The sequence below is a fragment of the Cnephaeus nilssonii genome (assembly GCF_951640355.1).
Source record: "Cnephaeus nilssonii genome assembly, chromosome: 13".
In the NCBI taxonomy this organism is placed as follows: domain Eukaryota; kingdom Metazoa; phylum Chordata; class Mammalia; order Chiroptera; family Vespertilionidae; genus Cnephaeus; species Cnephaeus nilssonii.
In genome coordinates, this window is record NC_137084.1 from 52749792 (window position 1) to 52776628 (window position 26837).

At 41.0% G+C, this 26837-nt stretch overlaps 1 protein-coding gene across 9 annotated transcripts in view; it reads right to left on the reverse strand.

Moving 5' to 3' along the window:
- The window catches only part of DLG2 (discs large MAGUK scaffold protein 2), a gene marked incomplete at its 5' end in the record, with an annotated part of 1931014 nt that overhangs the window by 980684 nt on the left and 923493 nt on the right, over positions 1-26837 (reverse strand). For 7 of the 9 annotated variants that reach the window (XM_079787296.1, XM_079787298.1, XM_079787294.1 and 4 more), the window contains one exon: positions 14701-14862. In XM_079787296.1, the coding sequence (XP_079643422.1) occupies positions 14701-14862 (162 nt within the window). The remainder of the gene's footprint in view (positions 1-14700; positions 14863-26837) is intronic. The other 2 variants (XM_079787299.1, XM_079787306.1) reach the window with 1 other exon arrangement.

The window sequence follows — 26837 nt, forward strand, 5'->3', positions numbered from 1 at the left end:
ACCCCTTGAGGGATGTCCGACTGCCTGTTTAGACCTGATCCAGGTGGGATTGGGACCTAAATGGGCAGTTGGACATCCCTCTCACAATCCAGGACTGCTGGCTCCCAACTGCTCGCCTGCCTGCCTTCCTGATTGCCCCTAACCGCCTCTGCCTGCTAGCCTGATCACCCCCTCACCACTCCCCTGCCAGCCTGATTGATGCCTAACTGCCCTCCCCTGCCAGCCTGTTTGCCCCCAACTTCCCTCCCCTGCAGGCCTGGTCAACACTAACTACCCTCCCCTTCAGGCCTGGTCACCCCTAACTGCCCTCCCCTGCTGGCCTGGTCACCCCTAACTGCCCTCCCCTGCAGACCTGGTCACCCCCCAACTGCTCTCCCCTGCAGGCCTGGGTCCCCACCAACTGCCATTTCCTGCAGGCCTGGTTGCCCCCAACTTCCCTCCTCTGCTGGCCTGGTCACCCCTAACTGCCCTCCCCCGCAGACTTGATCGCCCCCAACTTCCCTCCCTTGCAGGCCAGGTGCCTCCCAACTGCCCTCACCTGCTGGCCATCTCGTGGTGGCCATCCTGTGTCCACATGGGGGCAGGATCTTTGACCACATGGGGGCAGCCATCTTGTGTGTTGGAGTGATGGTCAATTTGTATATTACTCTTTTATTAGATAGGATTAGAGGCCCGGTGCATGAAATTCGTGGAAGAATAGGCCTTCCTTTTCCTGGCTTTGCTCCCCGCCGCCTAGGAGCCTGCAAGTCCTCGCTCCCAGCCAGAGCATCACTCCTGTAGCTCCCTCCCCCTCCGTGCCTGCGTATGCAAATTAACCCACCATCTTTGTTGGGTTAATTTGCATACTCACTCCTGATTGGCTGTGGGTGTGGTGGAGGTACGGTCAATTAGCATGTTACTCTTTTATTAGGTAAGATTCCATTAGTGTAGCCAAAAATTACATGGACTTTTTTGAAAGCTCCACATACAACTCCTTGAACTGAATGTATGCTGAACCCGCCCCCCGCCCCCCAAGCTCCTATTTCTTTATCTTGTGTTGCTGATTCCTTCCCCAATGATCATTCTACAAAGTGGGGATGAGAGGAGAATAGAAGGGGAAATGGAAACTAGAGAAAGAGGTAGGGAAGGGGGAGGTAGCCACAGGAATCTGGCAGGGTGGTGGGTGCTGTAAGCCCAGATAGTAAAATTCAAACTGACAAACAAAAACCTCCTTAACCTTAATAATTGCCCTAAATAGGCTTATTATTATCTTCAGTATACAAATGTGGAAATGAGGGTTCAGAGAGGCTCAGTGACTTCCCAAATGGCACACAGTTGACAGCGAGTCCACACCTGCCCAGCAGCTCTGATAAAACACCCAATAAGAGCTGACAGTATGACCTCTCTGCAGATTGGTCTTTCAGACATGGATCCTTCAACTTTGGTTTTATAAATCTATCTCATCAATGGTCATACAAATGCATACACTTTTTTAAATGTTTTCATTGATTTTCAGAGAGAGGAAGGGAAAGGGAAAGAGAGAAACATGAGGGAGAGTCATTGATTGGCAGCCTCCTGCACGCCCCTTACTGGGGATCGATCCTGCAACCTGGACATGTGCCCTGACTGGGAATCGAACCATGATCTCCTGGTTCATAGGTCAGTTCTCAACCACTGAGCCACTCCTGCTGGGCAAATACATAGATTGACATCAGAGTTAATGAATAAAAAGGTGAGGGCTGCTTTTTCAAATTCATGTAAATATGTTGAATGGCTAATGGCAGCTCTGCTTTTATTGTCCATAACAGGGAAATAGAGCCTGTATTTAGAAATGTTATACTTAAGTTTTATATTGCTTGTTTATAATTAAAACCTGGTAATATAAGTGTTTTATTATTCTCTGAGAAAATAAACCACCAACAAAACAACTTATTAAATTAAATTGCTTGACATATAATGAGATAAACACAGAACTATCACTAGAGCACCAGTTCTGAAGTGCAACCACTATAATTTCAAGCTGATTTTTTACAAGAGCCACCTGACTTCTATGTGCCCTATGGCTTAACCCTTTGCACTCGCTTGCTTTTTTCTTGAGCTGCTACCGATGCTAACTGTGTCGAGTCACACTCGACATCCGAGTGCAAAAGGTTAATGATCCTTAAGGTGGGGATGGGGAGGTTGTTCTCCACTAGTGTTGTAGGTAAAGGGACTTGGATAAGAGCCTCTTGAATGCATTTTATTTTTTTTCAGAGAGGAAAGGAGAGAGATAGAGAGATAGAAACATCAATGATGAGAGAGAATCATTGATTGGCTGCCTCCTGTACATCCCCTACTGGGGCGGGGGGGAATCAAGCCCGCAACCTGGGCATGTGCCCTTGGCCAGAATCAAACCTGGGACCCTTTAGTCCGCAGGCCGATGCTCTATCCACTGAGCCCAACCAGCTAGGGCTTGAACACATCTCAATAATAATCTGCTTTGTGTTGATATTTACTGCTGTGTTGCTGACAATTACCTGAAAGAGAAGTTGGGGTGCTTCACTGGGCTGGGAAAAAGTTTAGCTAAATCAGAAAGCAGGTCTAATTAAGCAAGTTTATTCTATACCTACAAAAGGCTAAGTTGACTTGTGCATGCGCTATACATATAAAGCTCTTGCTGGCACCAATCGCACGCAAGTGTTTCTATCTGTCATTGTCGATCATGAATTTGGTTGACACTTCTATTATAGAGAAAGGTTGAATAGCGATATTAAAATATTTCTTCTAATTAATTTCCTTTCAATGTGCATGAATCCATGCACCAGGCCACTAGTTTTAAATAAACCTACCTGCAACCTCGAAATTGGCCACAAGCTCTAACACCCCGAATGTTCTGCCAATAAAAAAGGAACAGCTCATCTGATGTCAGAGTGATTCTGTTGAGTCAGCTAGCCTGGGGGAATACTTCTCGGGAGTGCTGCATTGGGCTGGAATCCACTATTTCCACACTGGCAATTCCTCTGTGTGTTGGGGAAAATCAATTTAACTTTCTCTACCACATTTTCTCATAAAACATTCTCTCTTAAATAAGTGTTATTTAACCTTACATATTGCAGGGTTTCCTTTGTATATGACTATAGAGGAACTTAAAAAATTGCTTCCTGAAATAACATTTGTACTTATTAAATAAAGTTAAATAAGCTTAGTTATATGGTTCACTATATGATTCATGCACATCTTGATTTCCCTAATAGAATTTAAGTTCCTTGTAAGGAGAGAAGCTTTCTAACTTGTCTCATTGTTTCTCGTGGTGTTGAGCAGAGCTATGGTAACATATGTGAGAATCTATATATATAAAAGCCTAAGTGACTGTTACAACACAATGACTGGAATGACTGGTAACTATGACATGCACTGACCACCAGGAGGCAGATGCTCAATGCAGAAGCTGCCCCCGGCCCACAGGCCCCGATCACCGATGGGGCCTGCCAGCCAATCTCCTGGTCCTTCCCCTCAGCCAACAGGCCCTGATTGCCCAATTGGGGCATGCTGGCCAACCTCCCAGTCCCTCCTCCTGGCTGGCAGGTCCCGATTGCACGATTGGGGCTGGGCCCCGGGCTGGGATGGGGAACCAGGGGTGGTGGCAGCGGATGCAGGCAGAGAGGGAAAGAGGAGGGGGGAGGTGAGAAGGTGGGGAACATAATCAGCCCTGATCACTGGCCAGGCCTAGGGACCCCACCCATGCATGAATTTCACGCACTGGGCCTCTGGTCATTGAATAAATGCTATGACAACATGGAGTCCAAGACAGCAGTTCTCTGAAGCTAGTACATAACAAAGTCATCCAGAGAGGTAATAAAAATACAGAGCCCCAGGCTCAGTAAAGTATGATGAGGCTGAGCTTTTGTGTGATTCTGAGACACACCCAACTTTGAGAAGCAATTAAGTAACTTAATTGGTAGTAATGGCAGCTACAATAGAGGCTGAGCAGAGAAAACAACAGTAGTTAATACTGTCAAGTTTTCAATTCCAGGTTCTGCCATTTCTGACCAATGAATTTTAGGGAATCATTTACCTTCTCTGGACCAAAGGTTTTCTTTCCCACACCACACCCCTTTTTGTGATATGGGGAAATTGGAACAATCAGTGGCTTCCCGACTTTCTTGACCTTGATCATAATAAGAAATATATTTTACATTGTGAGCCAGTACACACCCAAACACACCCACACTAAACTGAAGCAAAGGTTTCTACCTGTGATGTACTCTCATATTTTTCATTCTGTTCTTTTATTCTGTTCTAAAATTACCAAGTAAATTGATTTCACATCTTCTAATGGGTCAGTTGCAGGTTGCAAATCCTGGATTTGATTATTTCTACTGCCCCCTTTAGTTTTAAAACTATGATTCTCATTTGCTGGTGAATAATACAGCACTCAGAGTGAGGTGTCTGATCTCATATCCCACATCAAAGACTAACTGTGTGGCCTTAGAAATGTTTTCTAACTTTCTTGTGTCCATTTTCCTTGTCAGCATATATTAGAAGTTTAATAAAGACTACATTTTATTATTGTTACTGTTCCTCCTAAAACAGCCTCTACACAGAAAGTTTGGACAGTAAATAGAAACATAAATAAAAATTCATGAAATTATATATTAGACCCTAGAAGCTACCTCAATACCCTCTCCCCAGAACCTAGTAGTTTTGTTGAACAAATATAAATGAACAAATACTGTTGATACTGCCAAAATCTCTCTGTTGAAGAGAACATCAAGTTAATTAGACTTGATTTCAAAGCAATAAAAGTATACCATATGAATGATGCTAGAGAAATCCCTTAGAGTTTACAGAAGTGGAATTTGATCTGCATTTAAAATTGGTAGAGTATAATTATGAATACATTGCTAGACATAGAATAAAAATTGGTTCAATTTTCATGGGTTAATAATATTTCTAGACACTTAATGTGGTTAATATATGAATTCAATAAGCTAGTTAAATATCTCTATTTTATTACTCAAATCTTACTACATATCAACTTGTTATTATGAAGTAATGCTTTTTAACTATTTTAAGTAAAAAAATTAAATAAACCTATCAGGAATTATATATCTAAATCAATGCTTCTCTCCAACTAGCCATCTTGAAAGAGTCTACATCCTCTATAAGTAGAAACAAAAGAAAAGTACATTTCTTTATGCTTTAGTAAGTCTTGTTCAAAACCTGGCTAATGTCCCCAATTTATTTGCTGCACTTAGTTTGAACAAACCAAGGTGACACTCACATTCATTTGAAAGATAATTTCGGGTTATGTACCTTTGCTTAGCTCAGATGCAGGTATTCTGTACTGTAAAGACATTCCCTCAAGGATAGCAAATGTGAGGACATGACAAGTGCCATCTTAATTGAGAGCTCAAATGGTTGATTGGGCTTAAATTCATATTTGCTCTACATTTTCTAATTTTTAAATATAAAATAATTACCATTTATTGAGTATCTGCTAAGGTGCCAAGTGCATTCTAAAGACATCCAAGTAATCAATACCACGATTCTGTGAGTTCTATACTATTATTTACAATAGGGGAAAAGTCAGTAGATTTACTAAAGGACACATCTAGAGAGAAAAAGAGCCAGAATTTTAATGCAAGTAAGTCTGATGCTGAAGGCTATCTGCTTTCCACTCTGTGCTATTAGTGTTTTGGATTAACTAGAAAAGAATTAAAAATGATAGAGCCCAATCCATGCCAACACTTAAAAATGTATACATGGTATTTGAAATAGTTTCTATATATCTTTGCTATTAAAAAAGAACTAAAAACACACTAAGAGGTTACAATTCTAATTCTTTTAAAGGGGAGGGGTGTAACAGTTATGTATCATTTTAGGGTGTCAATCATAGCAGCAGCATTAACAAAACTAATAATAAATACCCTTTAATGATGGGCAGCCTCTGTGAGCTTTATGTACATTATTTCTAATTGTTATAACAAATCTTGATAGTAGTGAAATCTTAGTCTTGAGAAAAACTTCTGTGTGTAACTGAGTTAGTTCTTTAGGAATATCTGCAGCTATATAAATAATCACCAATGATGCTTATTTAGGGTTATTACAAATACTTATTTTAAAAAAACTTATTATGCCTTAAATATATATTACAAGCTAGTATTTCTTAGAGAAAATTCATTGTTATTGTTATAATTATTATACAGATAAGAGAAATTGGAGATCTGGATGTAATTCCATGGTCTTATCTTTCCAAAGCCATGGTGGGAACCCATTAATCCATGGTGGGCTGGTTCTAGAGAGCATTGGTGAATGTGAGATACTGCAATAGGCCCTATGCCTACCATTTTATTTTTATTTTTCCACCTTCTGGCTTAAATATCCAAGATTATTTGAAGTACACTACCAGTTAATAGCTTTCCAATTAATAAGAATTGAAGCAAGAAATGTTTCATAGGCATAGAATTTCGATGCTTTGATGCCTGGATTCAGGATACATCTGTCAAGGCCATATTTCACTCAATAATTTCCTCTCCTCAAGGTCTGGGACTGAAGCAAAATGCGTTATTCACAAGCCTGACCATCTCTGCTAAATCCTTCTTATAGTTTTTATTAACCGAGAGCTCTCAATTTAGCCTCACAAATCTCAGTTTCTTCTCTGAGACCAGATGCTTCCTGAGCCATCAGCTCAGCTACTTCCACCATCTAGTGGCAAGAGACAGAAATGAACAGATTTTACATTTTTTAAAATTACTAATTTTCTTTTAAAAAGCAAAATCAGCTTAGTTTTCTAGTAGTAATATAGCCAAAAGCAATATAAATGCAAAGGGAAAAAACCTACATTTTTAAAAAAAATTAATGGTCTGGACCCCATGCCTAATGAAGTCAAATATGCAGGGTGGGGCAAAGGCTCTGAGCTAAGATTTTCGTATAGATTTTTCTCACTCAAACTTCATAGAAGCAGATGAGAGAATGCTACTATTTTAAAAATTAAAAAAACTGAGGCTTAAGAAAGTTAAATAACTTGAAAATGCTCACAGAGCTAGTAAGTAGAGGACTTGGTATTTGAATCTGATTGAGTCTGATTCCAGGGCTGGAATGAATTTTTATGTTACACTTTTCTATTAGTTGTATTAGCCATAATTTATGTGTCTGTTATAGTATTTTTAAAAGTTTATGTGCCCAAACAAAAATTGTTTGTTTGTTTGTTTGTTTGTTTAGGGGGAAATAGGTTCCATGACCAATATGTTTGGGAAATACTGTGTGTTGACCATATCTCCATCTAAGGGGTTTATAGTGCACATTATCATATTAAAGACTGGGAAATCCTTCAACAGGTTAATGTTTTCAGCATTCACCCATTTATTTTTCCTATAATGATGACAAAATCCCACCAGATGTACTTTGGGAAATCATGTCTAGTTTCATTGTAGATGCCAATTAAAGAGAAGAATGAAAAATAAAACAAAAGGAAGATGTGGTCCATTTAATAGGAGTTTACACACTTATTAAGAGCAAGAAAAACAATATATAGAAGAAAGGACAATACATAGTTCCACAAAAATTAGTTAGAAAAACTAATAGAATAATGAAGTGGTGTAAACTCCATGTGCCATACAATATTATGACCAAACTAGGGGCCTGGTGCATGAAGATTTGCGCACAGGGGGTGGGTCCCTCAGTCCGACCTGCACGCTCTCCAATCTGGGAGCCCTCAGGGGAGCCCTCTCTAATCTGGGAGTTTCTGTCTGTCTTTGCAATCATATGAGCGAATTGTTTGAGAACCTAACCCAGTTTGGTTTGTTGCTCACAGAATAATAGAGGCTTTTTTTTTCCTTTGCTTCATTGGTGGAGATTTCCTGAAAATTTAGGATATCTTCCCTTTTATTTTTCCTAGACACTCTGATTTTACTTATGTCTCTCACCTTTGCTTTCCCTCCACCGCCCACGGCAACAGTAACTTGGCTCCAGGCTCACTTTGCTCTAGTGTCTAGGAGATCCTTCTGCCACCAAAACTATGATTCCCAGCATTTCTGGTGCTCTCCGCACTCTGGGCTTCCGCTTCCGGTCCTGGGGCTGCCACCAGAACTACTATTCCCAGAATTCCTGGTGCTCCCCGAGCTCTTGGTTTTCCCTTCCTGCTCTGTCTCCATCCCACGGCCTCCCACTCTGCCAAGTCCTCAAAGCCGCCAGCTCTCCCTCTCTGCTCTCTGTCTGGTGGCTTGAGGAGCCAAGTTCCCCAAAATGCTCCACTCTCTACCCAGCTCTTCTGCTTTGCTCTCCACCCTGCACCTGTGTATGCAAATGAACCACCCATCTTTGTTGGGTTAATTTGCATAGTCACTCCTTATTGGCTGGTGAGCGTAGCAGAGGTACAGTCAATTTACATGTTTCTCTTTTATTATATAGGATGGAGTCAGGCAAGAATTAATAGGAAAGGCTTCATGGAGGAAGAGAACTTATTGTAGGGTTGGCTAAAACACCCTCCTATGAGCATGTCAGGCAACTCTGATAAGAAATAGTCAGTGAAACAAAGTTTATATTTCTTCCTGCAGTTCTGTATACCGACGCATTTGTGAGCAATCCCATAATTTCCTAAACATGCACTGTCTACAGATTCACCAATGTTTTCCCGTATATGTTCAGCAAATTGCCCAATTGTTCAAGGTTATAGAAGTCTATCCCGATCTCTCATACTTTCATTTTCCAGTAAACCTTCCCAGAACTGTGTATTCTGGTCTCAAAGAGAATTATAAGACAGAATACTTGTATTTATCTGATCAGAACAATTCCCACCCATCAATGAAAGAGAGCTTTAATCTTTCTTGAAAAAAGTCATTAAATCTAAGATGGCTTTAATGATAAGAAAGAACATTTTTATGTACCCTAGGAGATGCTGCCAGATTTAATTGCAAGATACCATTGATTTTAGGACACAACCAGATTTCTGATATGAAAAAATAGCAGGATTAACATTGATGAAATTCTGTATCGATGATAATTAGGTAAGAGAAGAGTACAACAGAAACAGAAAAGCAAGAAGTCTATGCCTTATTTTCTATCAGTGTCACAACCTCCCAGAAGATAATTATTGATGCTTACAAATAGTTAACATTTAAGTTAATTTTAAAAACAAGTATTTGTTGAAGAATTGAGGGTATAATGAACAAAATCAACATAGACCCTCACCTGAGGGTATTCACATAATAATGGTAATACTGACAGCAAATTTACTAAAATAAAACAAAACTGATGGTTATGAATAAAAGTAGAATTCAAACAACCACTTAGATTTCTGGTCTAACAAATGTCATGGTAACATGAAATAGTATAAAGAGTAGCTTTATTCCTTTATTGATTGATGGTTCAATGAGTAATTTTTACATTATTTCTGAAAATGATAAGATATGGCATGAAGCAATCTGGAACAAACACTTTAAAAGGATAAACAACCAAATAGAAATTACAGAACACTTGGAAGGAGAAATGTGACTGGACTCAGCTGTGTTGTTTTTTGTCGTTGTTGTATGTTTTTGTTTTTCTCAGCGAGGAAGGGAGAAAGAGAGATTGAAACATTAATGATGAGAAAGAAACATTGATCGGCTGCCTCCTGCACGCCCAACACTGGAGATCCATCCTGCAACCCGGGCATGTGCCCTGACTGGGAACCAAACCACAACCTGCTGGTTCATAGGTCCTTGCTCAGCTGCTGAGCCAGGCCAGCCGGGCTCAGCTGGGTTTTTTAATGACACAGGCACCTAGTGTGAGCAGTGTATCTCAATGTGAAAAATCCTTCATTGCTCAAAACAAAGTGTGTCTCTCTTGCTCAGGAACAAATTCTTACATTCTCAAAGGATTTTTTTTAAAGGAAACTAGTCCCCAAATACTAGTTTTCATCATGGGAGTGGAACATAGTCCATGGGGAGTTTTCTACTGGGTGGAAGATTTTAAAGATAGAACTTGTTTTCCTTCTATTTCCTCGTAGTGTTTCATTTCCATCTATCACCACTTACCATGGTTCTCTTTTAGAAAATTAAATTTTTTAGACATCCTTTTGTATTTTATATTTGTTTAATTGTACAGAATAAGGTTCTAAGGAGAAAATGAGCTTCAACTTTTACACACATGAAAACAATGAATAAAAATTTAAATTTTAGATCTCTTTAAAAATAGCAGGCCAATTTAGAAAAGTGATATAGCACAGGAGTGATAAGGGATACAGGCTTTGGGTTCAGAGAGACCTTAGTTAAAAATATTGGAATCCTATTTACTAGTTATGTGGTTGAAGGGAACTATTTAATTTTTAAATATATTTTTATTGACTTCAGAGAGGAAGGGAGAGGGAGAGAGAGCTAGAAACATCAATTATGAGAATCATTGGTTGGCTGCCTTCTGCATGACCCATACTGGGGATAGAGCCCACAACCCAGGCATGTGCCCTGACTGGAATCAGGAATCAAAACATGACCTCCTGGTTCAAAGGTCAACACTCAAACACTGAGCCACACCAGCCAGATGGGAACTATTTAATTTTAAAACCAGGTGTAATATATTTTAGTGATAAAATGAGGTAAATGAAATAAGTGATTTTAAGGTATTTGTCATGTTAGCTGACTGATAATAAGAAGATAAAAATCAACAACATTGGTGAGTGCTTATTATGTGCCAGGCAGTTTCTAAGTAGTGTACATCTCTTACAGCATTTAATTTGCACAGAAACCTTATGAAATAAATTATTATTATTACCTGTATTTTATAGATGCAGAACCTGAGACAGAGGGATTAATTTGATCAGGGTCATACAGCTACTAAATGAAAGGGCTAGGATTAAAACCCAGGCATTCTAATGTCCAGATTCTTAAAAATAAGTCAGCCTGCCCTTCTTCCTCTCTCCGTCTCCTTCTCTCTCTCCCTCTCTCTCTCCCTCTCTCTCTCTTCCTTCTCCCCTCCCTTTTAGAGAGTGCTCTCAGATGCTTGGGGTCTCAATGTATCTAAGCTTCAGGAACGTGAATTCCTGTTGTAGAGTAAGAGTAAGTAATGAATAATTAGAACTCGGGTTCCCATAGGAGAGTGATATATATATATTTAAAATCATGTTTTACTGCCCTTTGTTTCCCCATCTCTTATTATGATGCACATAGTAGGCACTCAATATTAATTGAATTGACCTAAACCGAAAAAGAAAAATTCTCCTGCTTCCTGTATAGGCCAATTTCTCTTGTGGAAGAGTCTAGATAACATCTGAAGAGAAAGTATTCCCATCTGGAGGCAAGGAAAACAAATTCCCTTGAATTGACCGCTAAATTGCATTTCTCTTTCCAACCCCATGCTTCACACTGGCCGAGCCACTGGAAGGAAAACAAGCTAGGCAAGCCCATCTATCAGCCAGGCAGTGGTGCAGGCCAGACGCAGATGAATCTTAGAACCCAGGCTGCAAGGGATACACAGGATGGAAGAAACTGTTGTGCAACCTGAGGCAGTAGGATTCCTCAGCTAAAGACCCAGAGGCTGCTCACTTGGACATTTAAACTCTTAGCCAGCCACTCGCACTCTTGTTGAGGCATGCCGCACACCAATTCCTGATTTAGACTAGAGAGCTACAGTGTCTGCTAAAGAGGATTCAGGGGGCAGTCCCCGATTGTGTGTTTTGCCTCCTCATTCTTCCCCCCTTTTAGTGCTTGACCCAAAAGCACCAGACAGAGGGAAGCAGCAAAGAGATTGACGATATGCCAGCTCTAATGGAGAACTCTACCCCCCTAGCATTCCTCCAACTCTAATAGGCTTCCTTTATGAGAAAATAACACATTAGATTTCAATCATGGCAGGTTTTCCAAACACTGGAACCGGGATAATATCATAGCACCTTAGCAATTTGATTAGGAAATGGGTCCTGTTGCTATAAAAGTACCTGTGCTTGAGCCTGGGGTGCGGTACTGTCTCTTGCAGGCTGGTGAGAGCCTTGTGTGTCCCTAAATACATCCAGGGGCTTCAGGTCGGTAGCCTAAAATTAGTCATGATAGGGGTATTTACACCAGGAAATTGGCCAACTCTGCATATCTGAGTGTTGTGTTTTTATTTCTCACATTATTGCTAATAGAAGAAAGGTGCACAGATTCTTCATTAAGGCAATCTAAAAGTATATCTTGTTCAGCATAAACAACACCTCTAGCCAGTCATGAGGGAAAACTCCTGGCCTCCTAATAGCTACCTCACAGCCTAGGTGCAGAAGTCCTGGGTGAACTCACCTTCTCATCCTCTTCACAATACCTTGGGGCTCACACCACTGAGCTGGTGGTTCCCACAAGGAGAGAAAACCTATTCTAACCTTAATGTTTCACATCAGGGGTTTATTATTCATAGATGAGGTCCATTCAATAAAAACATCACCACAAAAACCATAGAAACCAATATTTTTTTTTTCCAAGAACAGAATAAGGAATAAGATAGAAGGGAGAAATTGAAAACCTAAGCTAAGAGAAGCCACTGAAGTTGAAGCCACAACTCAGATCCCTGGAAGGCAAGGGATAAAGGCAAAATAGGAAATATCCTTTTGTATCTGAGATCTGGTCTAACCTTCTGAAAAAGCAACCTTTGCCTTCAGCTCTAATATACATTTTCCAAACAAGGCATTAAGTAGCCTAACACATTGTGCAATCACCCAAACTATAGATGGCCAAATAATTATAGTATCATATATATGCTGAAGACACAATATACAAAATGAAGATCCTATCATGTTTTATGGTTGTTTCTTTTCTTTGTTTTCCTTCTTTTTTTCTTTTTTTTTTCTTCTGTAACCAGGCTAGCTTTAGACCAGCCTTGATTATCCCGTTAGGAGATATGCTATAGAGCTGATTAAAAAGGAAGTGCAAAGAAGGGGAGAAAAATGAATATTGGGAGGAAAATAAGAAGGGAAGCTCCATGGAAGTCCTTACAGGGATTCTTTCAACAAGTTAGAAAAAAAAAGTGAACTGAAATTGTAGTCCTCTCATTGCTGTCCATCTCCCAGCTCTGCCACTTCTCAGTTTATACTGGTCAGCACACAGAATAAGGATAAGAATTCCTTTACAAAAGAAGTCCTTAAAGAAGAAGGATATTTTCCCACAGAATAGAATTACTGATTCCTAGAATCAGGCTGAGCCTGAGGGACAGTTTTAAACACCCTCCTGCTGAAGAAGGAGTCCTCTCCTCACCACCACTGCCTGGTCATCATCCGGGCCTGAACCATGTCTAGAAACAGGGAACGCCAGCACTTTGGGGGGCGGGGGGGGGGGGGCGGCGGGTAGCTCTCACTGTCAGGATTTGTGGTCTTATAATGATCACAAATGGACATTTCTGTTACTTATGCCCAGTGGTTCTGCCTCTACCCAATGCTGTATTTTCCATATGACAGCCCTTGAGGTCTAAAAGGTAAATCCCCTTAACTTTTTCTTCTCCAGGTTAAACATACTCATTCCCATCAGCCATTCAATCCTTTCCAAAAGACTCAGGGAAGAATTGAACAAGGATTTCCAGAGGCATAACATTTACTTATTTTTACATATTATAAAGTATTTACTGAAAGTTTAGAATTAGCCTATTTTAATTAATTAATGGTAACTAGAGCTAGTGTATTTGATAATACATTTTTAGGATTCTTGGTTACTTAAAATGTATCAAATTTTGGAGCTATGTTAAAAATAATTTATTCTTTCTTTGATATTTCAGAAAGTATAAGATTCCTGAAAGCATCAAAGCCACCTTATGGCTATATTTTTTTATTGCAAAACAACCATATAGAAGCACTGCTGAAGTGAGTGTTCTGGCTAACGAAATAAAACTTTCTTTACCGGTACCTAGCTTACCAGGTAGTTTTGTTGTGGTTTTGTTTTTCATTTCAGTTTTCTTCTATTCCATCATTGACTCTATTCAATTTTTCTTTAACTTTTTTAAAAATATATTTTATTGATTTTTTTAGAGAGAAGGGGACAGGGATAGAGAGTTAGAAACGTCGATGAGAGAGAAACATCCACCAGCTGCCTCCTGCACACCTCCTACTGGGGATGTGCCCGAAACTAAGGTACATGCCCTTGACCAGAATCAAACCTGGGACCCTTCAGTCTGCAGGCCAATGCTCTATCCACTTAGCCAAACTGGTTAGGGCCAATTTTTCTTTAACTTTAATCAACAAATAAGCTTTTACTCAGAGCACAAAATCCCATTGCATCCGCGAAGACAGAGTAATTTGCAACCGAGGAGCACAGAAAATCCTTCCTCTCATTTCATTTCTCTCCTTGTCAAACTACTGTTTACCAAGAAATGGCTTAAAATTAAATAAGAAGGTAGAAAGTGTTGGAAAAGTAGGACACTGAGGTGTTTTCATGTTACACTTAACTCCCATCATTTTATCTGAGACCAGGAAGAGAGATGGGAAAAGACCATTTGAACAAAACCTTGATGTAGCCCTGGCCTTCTTAAACCTGAGGTTCACTTCCTTTCCCTTTCAGTTATTCACCCGGGGCTGGCCCTAGCCCATTCTCAGCACCTAAACAGATTTTCCAGACCTCCCCACAATTGCAAGAACAACCGCCCTGTGTCAGGATTTCCATGGAAAGCCTCCAAGCCACAGAAAACAACCGCTCAGCAACCACAGTCCACTGGAGTGTTTTTTGAAAAGCCTCATTTCATCAGGCCCGCAAACATCGCCCTCAGCAAAGCAGACCCACCGCGGCCGCCAGCTCTCAGCCCAACCAGACTGACCTTCAGAGGAGAGATGTGGGACTGCAAGACGTATCCATGGACATTTTCTATTTGCGACAGGTTCTTTTCCGACACGTGCACGAGCTCGGGGCCTCTCACTTCGTGCGTCAGTCGAGGTAAGGAATGATCATGTGGAGCGTCCTCATCTTGGTATCGATACTTCTAGGTGAAAAGGCAAGAAAGAAAAACAGCGTTAGTGTTTGCAAAGGGTACGGTCCTGAACTTCACATTCTAACGGCAGTTGCAGGACGCCGTGTACCTGTCATTGACATCCCCAGATGGGCTTTGCTGCAGACTCTTCTGGTGGTCACCATACACCAGGTCAAGTGCAAGCAAAAGCGAACCAGCCGTCAAAATCGACCAAAACTGATGAATTGCTTTTGCCTGACAACGTACTATCTCTATGTATGGGCTATGGAAGGGTGCCCAGAGGCACGGGCTAGCACAGGTGGCTTGTAGGTAGAGGCACGAGCTTGTTAAGAACTGTTTAATCCAAAGCAGTAAACAACTTAATGGGCCCGCTTATTCTTTTCAGGTGATAGGGGTCTAAACCTCCTGAGGGGAACTGGCAGTCAGCTCGTTTCATAAAACAGTGTCGGTCATGTTAAGTACCGGGAATCATTTCTCCCAAGAATTCTAAGTACCACTCACAACCCAGCTAGTAAAACATTAGTTTGCCTTGCTTTGCTTTTGTTCTCTGTGAATGATACAGGGGTATGATGGGCCCGGGTCCAAATACTGTCATAACATCGTCTCAAGCTTAACTGTGATGTCTAACCTTATCCCAGCACCCCATTATTACCACCAACGGTTATTTCTATCATGCCCTGTTGCCAACAACATGTTTTCTTACAAAATCATGCCTGCATTTCTTTAATTTTTTAGGTGGAAATATGACTGTTTTGGACATCGGCTCTCAGTCTGACTCATAATCTGAGTAACACAAAGGGTTGGCAGTTCAATCTGTTGTCCACTTTTATTCAGAAGTTGATTATCATTGCTTGTATTTCCCAGAGAGGCCTTCTACATGTCCCAAGATTAATATTAATTTCAAAACAAAACAAAAATACAGCAAACAACATGTTGACTATAATTTGCAAAGGACTCTCATCTGTTTCTTCCATTGCAATCCTTCTTACCTATGATGCTCCGTTTTTCTTATGATAAAATTGACACTCAGAGAGGTTCAGAGACTTGTCCGGGGTCACCTAAGTAATGGGCATCAGAGCCGGGACCCTGTTCAGTTAATTTACATCAGAAATCTCTCTCTACAATCACCAAACCCTCCCCACTCCCATGAGGTGATGAAGCCCACGTCTGATAACTGAATGGACAATTTGGTAGATAACTCCTCCTTGAGAGAGAACACACTTCAAAATGAGGTTAGAGCATTTCTGTGAACTGCACAATACCACCCGTCTGTTTTCTTAGCCCTGTGAATAATTTGGGAAGGTAATCTGCCTCAGAAACATGGATCTGGTTTAACATTCATTCGTGATCAGTTATGTGTTCGTTGGGAGTGGGAGAATGTCGTGCATATGCCCGGTACAGTGTCTGGGCCTTCAGCCCATCTCCCCCCCACACCTCCTCCCCCTCTTCAATTCTCTCAGGGAGGTATTGCCACCTATTCAGTTACCCAAGCCAGGAAAGTAGGAGTCATTCTGACTCCATCCTCTCTTTCACCCCCCACCATCTGCCAATTTAATAAATCACTGAGTCTGTCTAATTTATATCTTGAATCTACTCCATCGTCATCCCCCACTACCACTAACCAACCCACTAATCTGCCCACATTCAGATTCTCATCAGCTCTAAGCTGGCTAGGCTGCTGCTGAAGTTGCCCCTTGCCCATCTATCCTCTACCCTGCACCAGGAGCCTTTCTGAGTCACAAACCGACAAAGTCATTCTCTTTACAACCCTTTAGTGGCTCCCACCACCCACAGGGCAGAGCTTAAGCTTCCTTACCCTGTCATAAGCCAACCCCCAACACCACTACATGAGCTGAGCCTCATTACTTTTGAACTCTTTTATTTCACCAACCCAACTCAGGATAGTGGAGTAAATATTAGGAATCATTACTTTCATTTTTAAAAGCTTTTTTAAAAAATTGTGGTAATATACACATATCATAATTTTACCACCTTAACCATTTTTAAGTGTATAGTTTAGTGACAGTAAGTATATCCACACTGGTATGTAACCAATCTCCAGAACTTTTTCACCTTCCAAAACTGAAACTCTCTCCCCATAAAACAAAAACTCCTCATTTTCTCCTCCCCCAGCCCTTTGTAACCACCACCATTCTACTTACTATTTCTATGAATATGACTACTCTAGACACCTTACATCAGTGGAATCAGACAGTATTTGTCTTTTTATTGCTGGCTTATTTCACTTGGCATAATGTCCTTGTCCTTTATTCATGTTGTACCATGTGTTAACATTTCCTTCTTTTCAAAGGCTAAGTAATATTCCATTGTATGCACAAACCACATTTTGTCTACTCATTCATCTGTAGATAGGCAGTTTGGTTGATTCTACCACTTGGTTGTGTGAATAATGCTGCTATGGGCCTGGGTATACAAATATCTCTTCAGAACTCTACTTTCAATTCTTTTGGATAGATACCCAGAAGTGAAATTGCTGGGTCATATGGTAATTCAATTTTTTGTTTCTTGCAGAACTTTTTAAGCTTTTTAAGAGATAACATATGTAAAGCCATATTTATGCCACACATAAGAATCTGAAACATAAAGATCCAAGGGTTCCGTAAGTAAAATGTTGCAAAGTTCAAGTGATTACTATGGCTCCTCAAGGATTCTTGTAGTAGGATTCAGCTGATTTTGAGAAGGGTGTTATCCATAAAAGTATACATCTCACTGACTGGTTTGGATAAAAATAACAAAAACCTGTCATAATACAAATAATAAACTTAGTTGAACTTATGTGGTGTCACAAAGAACTTATTTTAAATTATTTTCATAAATTTAAGGTCCAGTTCAAAGACTGATAGGGCCTCAAATTAGACTGAAGAAACCAATCAATAGTTTATTAGTAAAATTTGTTCATTTTAACATTCATTGATCCTTTAGGCCCAGCTTTCACATTCCTTTTCTGGAAAGCTTTTGTGAACTGAAGTCTCGATTGTGTTGGTGTTTCCATAGCTCCCTATACTCCCCCAATCATTGCTTTTATCATGCTGTATGGTTGCATAATTTTTGTTTGTCTGTGTGTCATTGAACCATAAGATTTTGTGAGAACTGAGATCATTTAGGTCTTGTTTATCCTCATGTCTCCAGTTCTTAGCCAAGTGCCTCGAAAATATGCTCAATAAGTATTTTTTGAATAAGAATTATACATGACACTTGAACAAATGGATCAAATAGGCATGAGCTGCTTAAGCTACAAAGGTATTCTGGCTGCTAAATACAAATTGTTTCATTGCAAAACATTATGATTTCAAGTTCAAGCAAAGAAAAGTTAACCACATTATTTGCCTGACATAACCTTAAAGAACATCAGATCCTTAAATATTATCTCTCTCTCTCTTTCTCATCATTCCTTTCAGAAATATATGCTAAAAATATAGACTGAATAAGAACCAGTTCTTGACCTCAAGAAGACAAGAAGTTATTGAGTGAGTCATACGTATGTGCAGTTAAGTCACGATACATACTGATAATGACTATGAGTACAAACTGAGTCTGTGGCAGTAGAAATGGTTTACCATTCGAAACAGGATCTGGGATGGTAATAAAAAGAGGTAAAAGATACTAATCAAAGGCAACAACTCGTGCAGAGGAGATAAGTATTAAGAGGGGATGATGTTTTAAAGCATGGGTGGGGAATATCTAGGCCAAGGGCCATATAAGGACCATGAAATCATTTGGTCTGGCCCCTGTCAAGTAATTAGATGTCTGACCAAATATAGCAGGCTGATTGTTAAGTTGATAATTTTGTATAGCCTGTGAATGATGTTATACATATCCAAATGGCCTTGGCAGAAAAAAGGTTCCCTACCCCTGTTCTAAAGGAACAGTGAGATCTTGAAATGGATTGTAGCAGATGCTATTATTCCCCCCTCCCCCCTCCCCCCACCACCACCTAAATCCTTGGAAATCCCTTTCACACATTCAAGGCCCACATCTATATACTTCATACTTCTCAGGAAGCTTGTCCTTGATTGAAGCCTCTTCACTTAGGAGGACTGGGAGTTAAGCTGGAACTCGCAACTCCCAAACCTCAAAGTGAAACAAACCATCATGCTGTGAATTTCACTGCAAAGCACCTGTCAGGATCAGCCTGAAGCTAGACAGCACCTGAACCTACATTCTTGGAGAACCCCTTGTTGCTTTCCTCACACCTGTATGCATTTCTCTTGGAAACTGCCCTGCATAAATCATGCTCACACTAATCCCCATTGGAGGTCTGCTTCTGGTGAGCCTGCCATAGATCTGGATGCAGCCTGGGATGTGAGATGTGAGGTAGAGTGTGGCAGTAGACTAGCCTGAAAGACAGCCTATTGTAGACAGCAGGGAACTATCCAGGAAATCTAAACAGACTCTCCCTGGTGCCAACCCGATATTCCTTCCCTTTTCCCCCATTGTCTGGGAGTGATGAATAAGTAAGAGAAGACAAGAACTGGTGAAAGTGCCATATATAACTCACATGGAAGTTTCCCAAAGAAATAACCCAGATATCACATAGTAGAATCTCTGCTAGGAATAACTTTGGCTGTACTAAAAATGATTTTTTTAACTTGTAATGCTAAGATTAATATTAATATTAACACTAATGTGACATTAAAGGAAACACTAATGCCAATATCAACCAGTAAAAATAGCAGTTATACCTGCTGTGTCAGGAACTGTGCTAAATGCTTTATATGTGTCATCACACCTAAAAGATTGGTGTTAGGATTCTCCTCATCTGAGGCTTGGATAGTTGGGCATTTTTCCCCCTAAGATTACATACCTGGTGAGTGGCAAACTGGGATTCAAACACGTGTTAGTCTGACTCTAGGGCTAGAGCACTTAAAAATTCTTCTCAACTGGTAAAGACTCAAAGATCTTGATAGACCAACTTTGTCCTCAGGAAATACAATTCTTAGGAAATCTTGAAGAGTCATCTAACAAGGAAGATGAAACACCTCTGCAGAGGTCACACCCCGATCTAAGAATCGGCTCTAATGTTCTGGGCAATTCTGAGTCAGCTCTCCTTCCCGGGCTTGTCTGTTAGGTCCTGATGTTATTCTGGGCACCTTTCAGGTGAGTATTGCCTGTGAAAGGAGGGCCCTTTGAGGAAGACCTCTTTTGAAATATGTACCTTCCTCTTTTCCTCTCCTCAGCTTGGTCCATTGAAGGGGACTCCATAGCAAAAGAACTTTTGTGAATAGATTATATTTCCTCTCTCGGCTCCAATGGGAGTGAGGCAGAAGAAATGCTCAAGACAGGGACTACTAACGTAATCTTCTTGTCCCGCTGTCTTAACTGATTGTGTCCCTGACTTCTGGAATCTTATTCCCTTCCCCCTTCTGAAGCTTAACCACCCACTCCCCAACTCTTTCATCAGGGAAACTTTTGTAGGTCCTTGATAATCATGTCAGGTGTCATCTCTTTCAGAAATGCTCTGACTGCTAAGGTTGAAAGGATGTCCATCCTTTATGCACCCATAGTGTTCTGCACTGATTTCTGTCCTTGAATAACAAGTTTAAACTGCAATGACCTATCTCTCCTAGGAGACCATGAGTGCCTCATGAGCAGAAATGAAGTACTGTTCACCTCTGACTCTTCAATGCCCCATGGATAACTAACACATAGTGAAAGACCGATACGTGTGACTTGAACTGAACTAAACTTAAAGAATCTGAGAAATAACATGACATTCCCGATCAAAAAGCCTCCCAGCTGAACCTGTATGCAATCATTCTCACACTCCTCTTCCACCACAGGGCCCCTGTGTGGTGGGCAAAGGCTAGGAAGTCTGACTAATTCTGCTCACCACATTCTGCCGATGCCTGTGTGAGTCGGAAACATCCTGAGTTACCCAGAACTCAAACACAGGAGCCTACACGCATCTGCTCCGTCCCTGGAGGGTCTGCACAGTGTGGAAGAAGGCGCTGCGCAGGCACCACTGGCACGGGGTATGGTAACTGAGGGACAAGTCACACATCTGTGAAGGCCTCACAAATAAAAACCGGGGTCTCTCTGTTTTTGCATAAAAGAGCTCTGCTTCCCCCTTGCAGTAGGAGTTGGCTTGTTCTAAAGAGAAATGAATCAAACTCAGGGAGAGCCAGTGCATGTCTGCATGCTCTTGAGAGGCAAGTAGCATTGGAATACCTAACTGTTCGTGAGCACACTCATGAAGGCTTCTTAAAAAGTTTATTTTAAATTTTATTGCACCACATTATACAAGCATTAAACATGGCTGCGTGTAGATTGATGACTGTTTAAATGTGAAAACTCATCATTCATGTCAGTACCTTTTGTCTATTTACAGGTAATGACATTTTATGTACTTTATATATCTCTATGCTTGTATGTACAGATGTAAGAATTTATGACTATATATATGTACACACAGAAATACATCTATGGCCATACACATAGCTATAGTGAGAAGGCTAAAAGGCTAATGCCAATGTAACCCTGATGTTTGGGGGGCTAGCAATCTGAATCTATGCAGTAACCTAATGCACATTCTTGATAACCTATAATTAAGTCACTGCCCCTTTCCTCCACAATCTGATCTTGCAAGACCTGTTACCTAAATGCTCACATTTTACAGAGGCCATAAACCATGAACAACACACAACCCCCGGAGGGGGTTATCAGCGCTGGCACCAGGCCAGGCCCTTAGATATGATCTCAAGACCCCCATCCCAACCCATGGGGCTTTTTGCAAAGCCCACGAAAGGTCTGGAAGTCCCCACCCATATTTGGGGAACAAAGAAACTAAAAGGGGATAAACCATATTGGTTTCCACCATATTGGTTTGCTCAGACTCTGGAGGCGATTCCTCTGAGACAGCCAGTGTAATAAAGCTATGTAACTCCATTTTTCTAAGCATCACTTGAGTTTCTTCGGTCTTCTACAACATCAGGTATGTCATATATAATAATCTCCTCAGAAAGATCAAAATTAAAAGAAAAAGTTGAAAACAGGGTCTTGTTTGTGTTGCTTGGGAGACATGGAATCAGGACCCTATGATGACATTCTAGGGATGTGTGTCTCTCATGAAGGCTTTTCTAAGAGTGTTATAGAAAGGACTCCATTTAAGGCTTAAGACAATGTTATGAAGCAGGTACAAAGTTAAGGAGTGGTTAGCTTCTTACACCAAGCCAGACATTATGGAAATGCTCAAAATCCCTTTTTAGTTCCAAGGCTTCTGTTAACTATGTTGACACAAAGCCCTCTCTGTGTTGAGTCTTATCTGTAATCTAAATTCTTTGAGGGCAGGAACCCTGCCGTCTATCTCTGTCACCCCACCCCCACCCCCAGGGGTCAGGGCAGAGCACCCGCCAAATAATGTGTGGCCACCAGATGCGGCTGACCGATTGCTGCTGCTGGAAGGAAGCTCCTTAGGTTTAAACACGTGTGTTGCCATAAAAGAAGGACATATTTTGGGAGCAGCATGGTGTCAGGAAGAAAATTATATCAATAATAGACTTGCAAAGAGTAATAGTCCCTAAGGAAGAAGTGACTGCAGCTCAGAAAACAGAGAACAGCGAAAGAGTGAAGAAAGCAGTCTCAAAAAATGAAGTACGCGTAAAGGAAGGGTTTTAACCTTCCTCTCAAGACTATAAGTTTAGCGTCCACAATGGGGTGATCTCATCCAGGCTCTGCCAGCTGCCCTCTCATTTTGAAGGAAATATTAAACATGTTGCTCTTTCTTTGCAGGGATTTTATTCACTGGAGGTGTGTGCAGTATTCAGCCAGCCAGCTCTCCTTTGCAGATCCCTCCTCTTTCCAGGACACCCAGCCCATCTGTGACCTGTGACCGCTCCTAGTCCCCAGCCTACTGCTGCCTTCTTTGAAGAAACATGTGGGTTAAAGAGAGAGAAAAGAGAAGGAAAAGAGTGGTGAATGCAGTGATCAGACCAGTATGTATATTCATTTCCTTGATTTGAAATAAATTCTCTGGATGATATTTTGGTTGGTGCGGGGTTCTCTTTCCCCTTTCATCCCAATCCCTTCTTCTAGAATAGTCACAAGTATGTTGCAAATCTGGGGGAGGAGGGGATAGGAGGGACATGAGGATGAAGGACAAGACAGACCACACATTATTTTCTACCTGCTTCCTCAAGGAGACTTCCTGGTTCTCCTCCCCCTACCGCACCACTCCCTGCCTCACAGGATTTAAGCTACCCTATACTTATTTTTTTCATAAAACTCATCACAGTTTAAATTTGCCTTTATTTCTGTGATCACTCGCTTGATGTTTGCCTCCCACATAGATAGGACTGAATCCTCCATGGGGTCAGGCAGCCTGCCTGCGTGGTTCACTGCTGCCCTCTGGTGCCTGCAACATGGCAGGTTCTCCGTCAGTGTTCGCTGAAGAAAGAATGTCCCCTGTAGCAAATCTCTCCTTAAAACCCTTTATTACTCAAAGAGTTAATAGAAGTGGGTCAAAACTCACTGATCGCTGATGATACACAGATCTCCCCAAGTGAAGTTACCCTTCCAAAAAAATGACCCACCATCAGCAATACAGCTGGCCCAAAGGACACTAGAAAAAGGGATTTATTTTAAAGGAATTTTTTGGCCATTGGAGCAGGATGTAAGTCACAGGAGCGATGTGAGAGATGAAAAGCTCTGCCAGGTGTTCCATTTGGATTTTTTCAAACAAAACTCACAAAGGAGGGGAAATGCTTTCCTGCTTTCTGCCGCGAAGACAGAACAAGCCAGGATGTTAATTAAATTACAAATCAGCTGCCTGCTCGCAGCTGACAAGAGTTCTGTGTGCTTCCAAGCAACGTCAGATTATTTTAAACCCTCTGCAATTACCTACAAAGGAGGAGCTGCCAAGAAGGGCGCACGCATGAATATTTAACGGTTCTTAAGATCCTTTTTGAAGAACTGGTGATTTACATAATTGTGAGGAACTTACTCTAGCTCAGTGCTGCCCTCCATCTGTGAACGGAAGATGTGAAGATGCTGGGCATGTCGTGTGGTATGAAGTGCTTTCTCTCTTGCAACTCTGAGCTATGCCCGAGACCTAGGGGAAGCCAGGGTCACACAGGACTGGTAATTTCTGACTAGACAGCCCTTAAGTTCTCTGAGCGAGTCTGAATGGGAGCACAGACCTATGATCCAGGAAAATCATGCACGTGGAATTGTTAAATGACTTTGTATAAGATGTCACACGTTCAGGGTGCTAATTACCATGCACAAAGCACTTTCAGAAACATTGTCTCAAGTAATTCAAGAATTGGAAGAAGACAGTATTGTTATTCTGATTTGCAAATGAAAAAAACAAAAAACAAAAACAGAGGGTGTGAGAATCTCGAAAATGTTAAATAAATGGCAAAGCTGCATTTCATACCAACCCAGCCAACTGACTCTAAGAGGCAGCCCAAAGTAGTGAAGAGTGGGTGAAGCCTGGCATTAGAAACAGGGGCTCAAATCTTGCTAATGCCACTTGCTTAATGAAACTTGAGAGACATCTGTCAAGTTGCTGGGCATCTCTGAGCTTCAGTTGACTGAAGCTCTAAATGGGTGATTGCAGACTCTACCTCACAGAACTATGAACATTGAATGAGACTGTATGCCTGGCACACGGTAGCTGCTTGACCAACGTTAAGGTTCTCCTTTCTAAAACTCTCAAGTGAAATAATGCATGGAAGGACTTAGCAGAATGGTCACTTAATATCAGCTATGATGATCTTATTGCAACACTGGATTTTTTTAATTGATTATAAAAGACTGGAAATATTTTTTAAAAACCTAATTAAAGGGGAAACTATAGCCTCATTAAAAAAAAATGTTGCTTTCAACCTCTTCAAAACATACAATTACAACTTTCCCATTACCCCTTAACTCTGTGCTCCAATCTCACAGTTCTCCCGATCCCACAAAGCACTGTTCTTGATTCATTATGCTATCCTCAGTGCTTGAAAACCTTCTAGTTCTCTCCACTCAACTCAGCCTGCCCTGACCACTCCAGCTACTGGACTCCTCCCAATTCTTGCACTTAACAAGAATTTATTCCAGTTAGAAAATAAGTAATAGGAATATAATGGACAGCATGGTGACTATAGTTAATAACACTGTTACAAAACAAAAAAAATATAAATTTGTTAAGCACCTACTATGTGCCAGCCATCATAAGTGCTAGGGATACAATATTGAACAAGAAAGACACATTCCCTCCTACCCTTTGTTCTTGATGCCTTCTTACCTCTAATAACCCTCCGACTCCCTTTCACCTGGCAGTTGCCAAACCCCTAAAGCTTAACTCCTGTATGATTTCTTCCCAGATGCTTTTTCTGGCCAGCCAGGTTTGGCTAAGTGTTCTTTTTCTATGCTCACATGACTGATACCCTGAGAATCCCTCCCTTTTTTTAAAAAATGTACGTATCTGCTTTTCTCATGGGAACATAAAGGTTTCCGGATTCATTATTGTATCACCAGCAGCAAACACTCTGCCTGGGATCCTGTAGAATTAGGTACTCAATAAATGTTTCTGAACTGAACTACCGTTGGTGGAGATATAAGTTCCTTGGACTCTTGTATACTCCACCATACAGCACATCCCAGAAAAGCAGCATGTGCTGAAGAAACCCATCTGGATCCTTTAGGATATCTGGTTATTGAGCAGCACCCTATAAGATTGTTAGCAATAAAACGAATAACCGGTTCATTGTGTAGTACAATAATAAAAGAAATCATTCAAGTTTTTTGGTGTGAAGAACGTTGGAAGGAATGTTGGCTAGTGGCTTTCTGGAGCAAGGAGTTGAGAGGAGGAAAAATTGTGACATTTAAGAAAGAACTGAGTGAGTACCCCCCTGTCCCCTACTCTGCCAGCACTGAGTTAGAGCAACTAAAGAAACACAGCACATAAGTGGGACCATCCCAAGTAATCTTACCTGAGACTCTAAACCCCAGACACTCAGACAAGAGTACCAACCTGGATAAGCACAATCAAATATACTGAATTATATGTAAGGCAGGGGAGATGTTGGGAAATATACACAATGCCGACACTGCTTGTCTCTGGGTGATTATTAACTTCATTGTTTGAGCTACATGTGTTACTCGGAGAATAAAAATTAACACAATAGACTATGTAAGACATGATCACATATTTGTTTTGGTGTAAAGGAGAAGGCCCAGTGGGCTGTAAGCTATGTGGCAAGAGGAAATTCTCCAGCCATGAAAAATTTGTATAAGCATACAAGTTTAGTTAACTTGGAGAGCTGGCTTAAGGGTGATGTCCAGTCAAAGGAAGGAGTGGGGAGAGCTGGGAAGGCATTTACTGGGGAGGAAGAGAGCTTGAAGTCAAATTGCTTTGTTATCAAAAAATCAAAGCAATGATCTGGGAACAGACTCGACAGTTAGTTTCTCCATTTGAAATACAATTTCAAATACTGTCTGAGTCATTCTCCAGGGATAGCTGTGCTGGATTCAAGCGAGGGCAGTAAGATCTTGTGCACAATCACTGCCTGACTCAATCCACCTGCTGTAGCTTCTGTGGTGAGAGCCCTTCACTGCCGAAGGCTAGAATTGTGTTGTGCTCCGAGTGCCCGGTGCCCAGGACAGATGAAATGTGTATTTCAGCTGAATGCTTAATCACATGATGCAAATACCCTGCACCTCAGTTTCCCGAGTTTCATTTCTGTTCCTGCCACTAATGATCAACGTGACTTCAGATAAATACGGAAGCTCTCAGAAACGCTGATTCCTCATTTGTAAAATGGGGCTATTAGTCCATAGAAGAGTGTTTCTATGGGAAATTGATGAGATAACATGCATAAAAGTCTTGGCATAGGGCCCGAATCCTGCTTGATACTTAGGAAATCTAAGCCTCTTCCTATTTCTGCCAGTGTCAGGTATTCATCTTTCCAAGTATTATCAGAGGGTCAACACACACACACACACACACACACACACACACACACACACACATACTCAGCTCA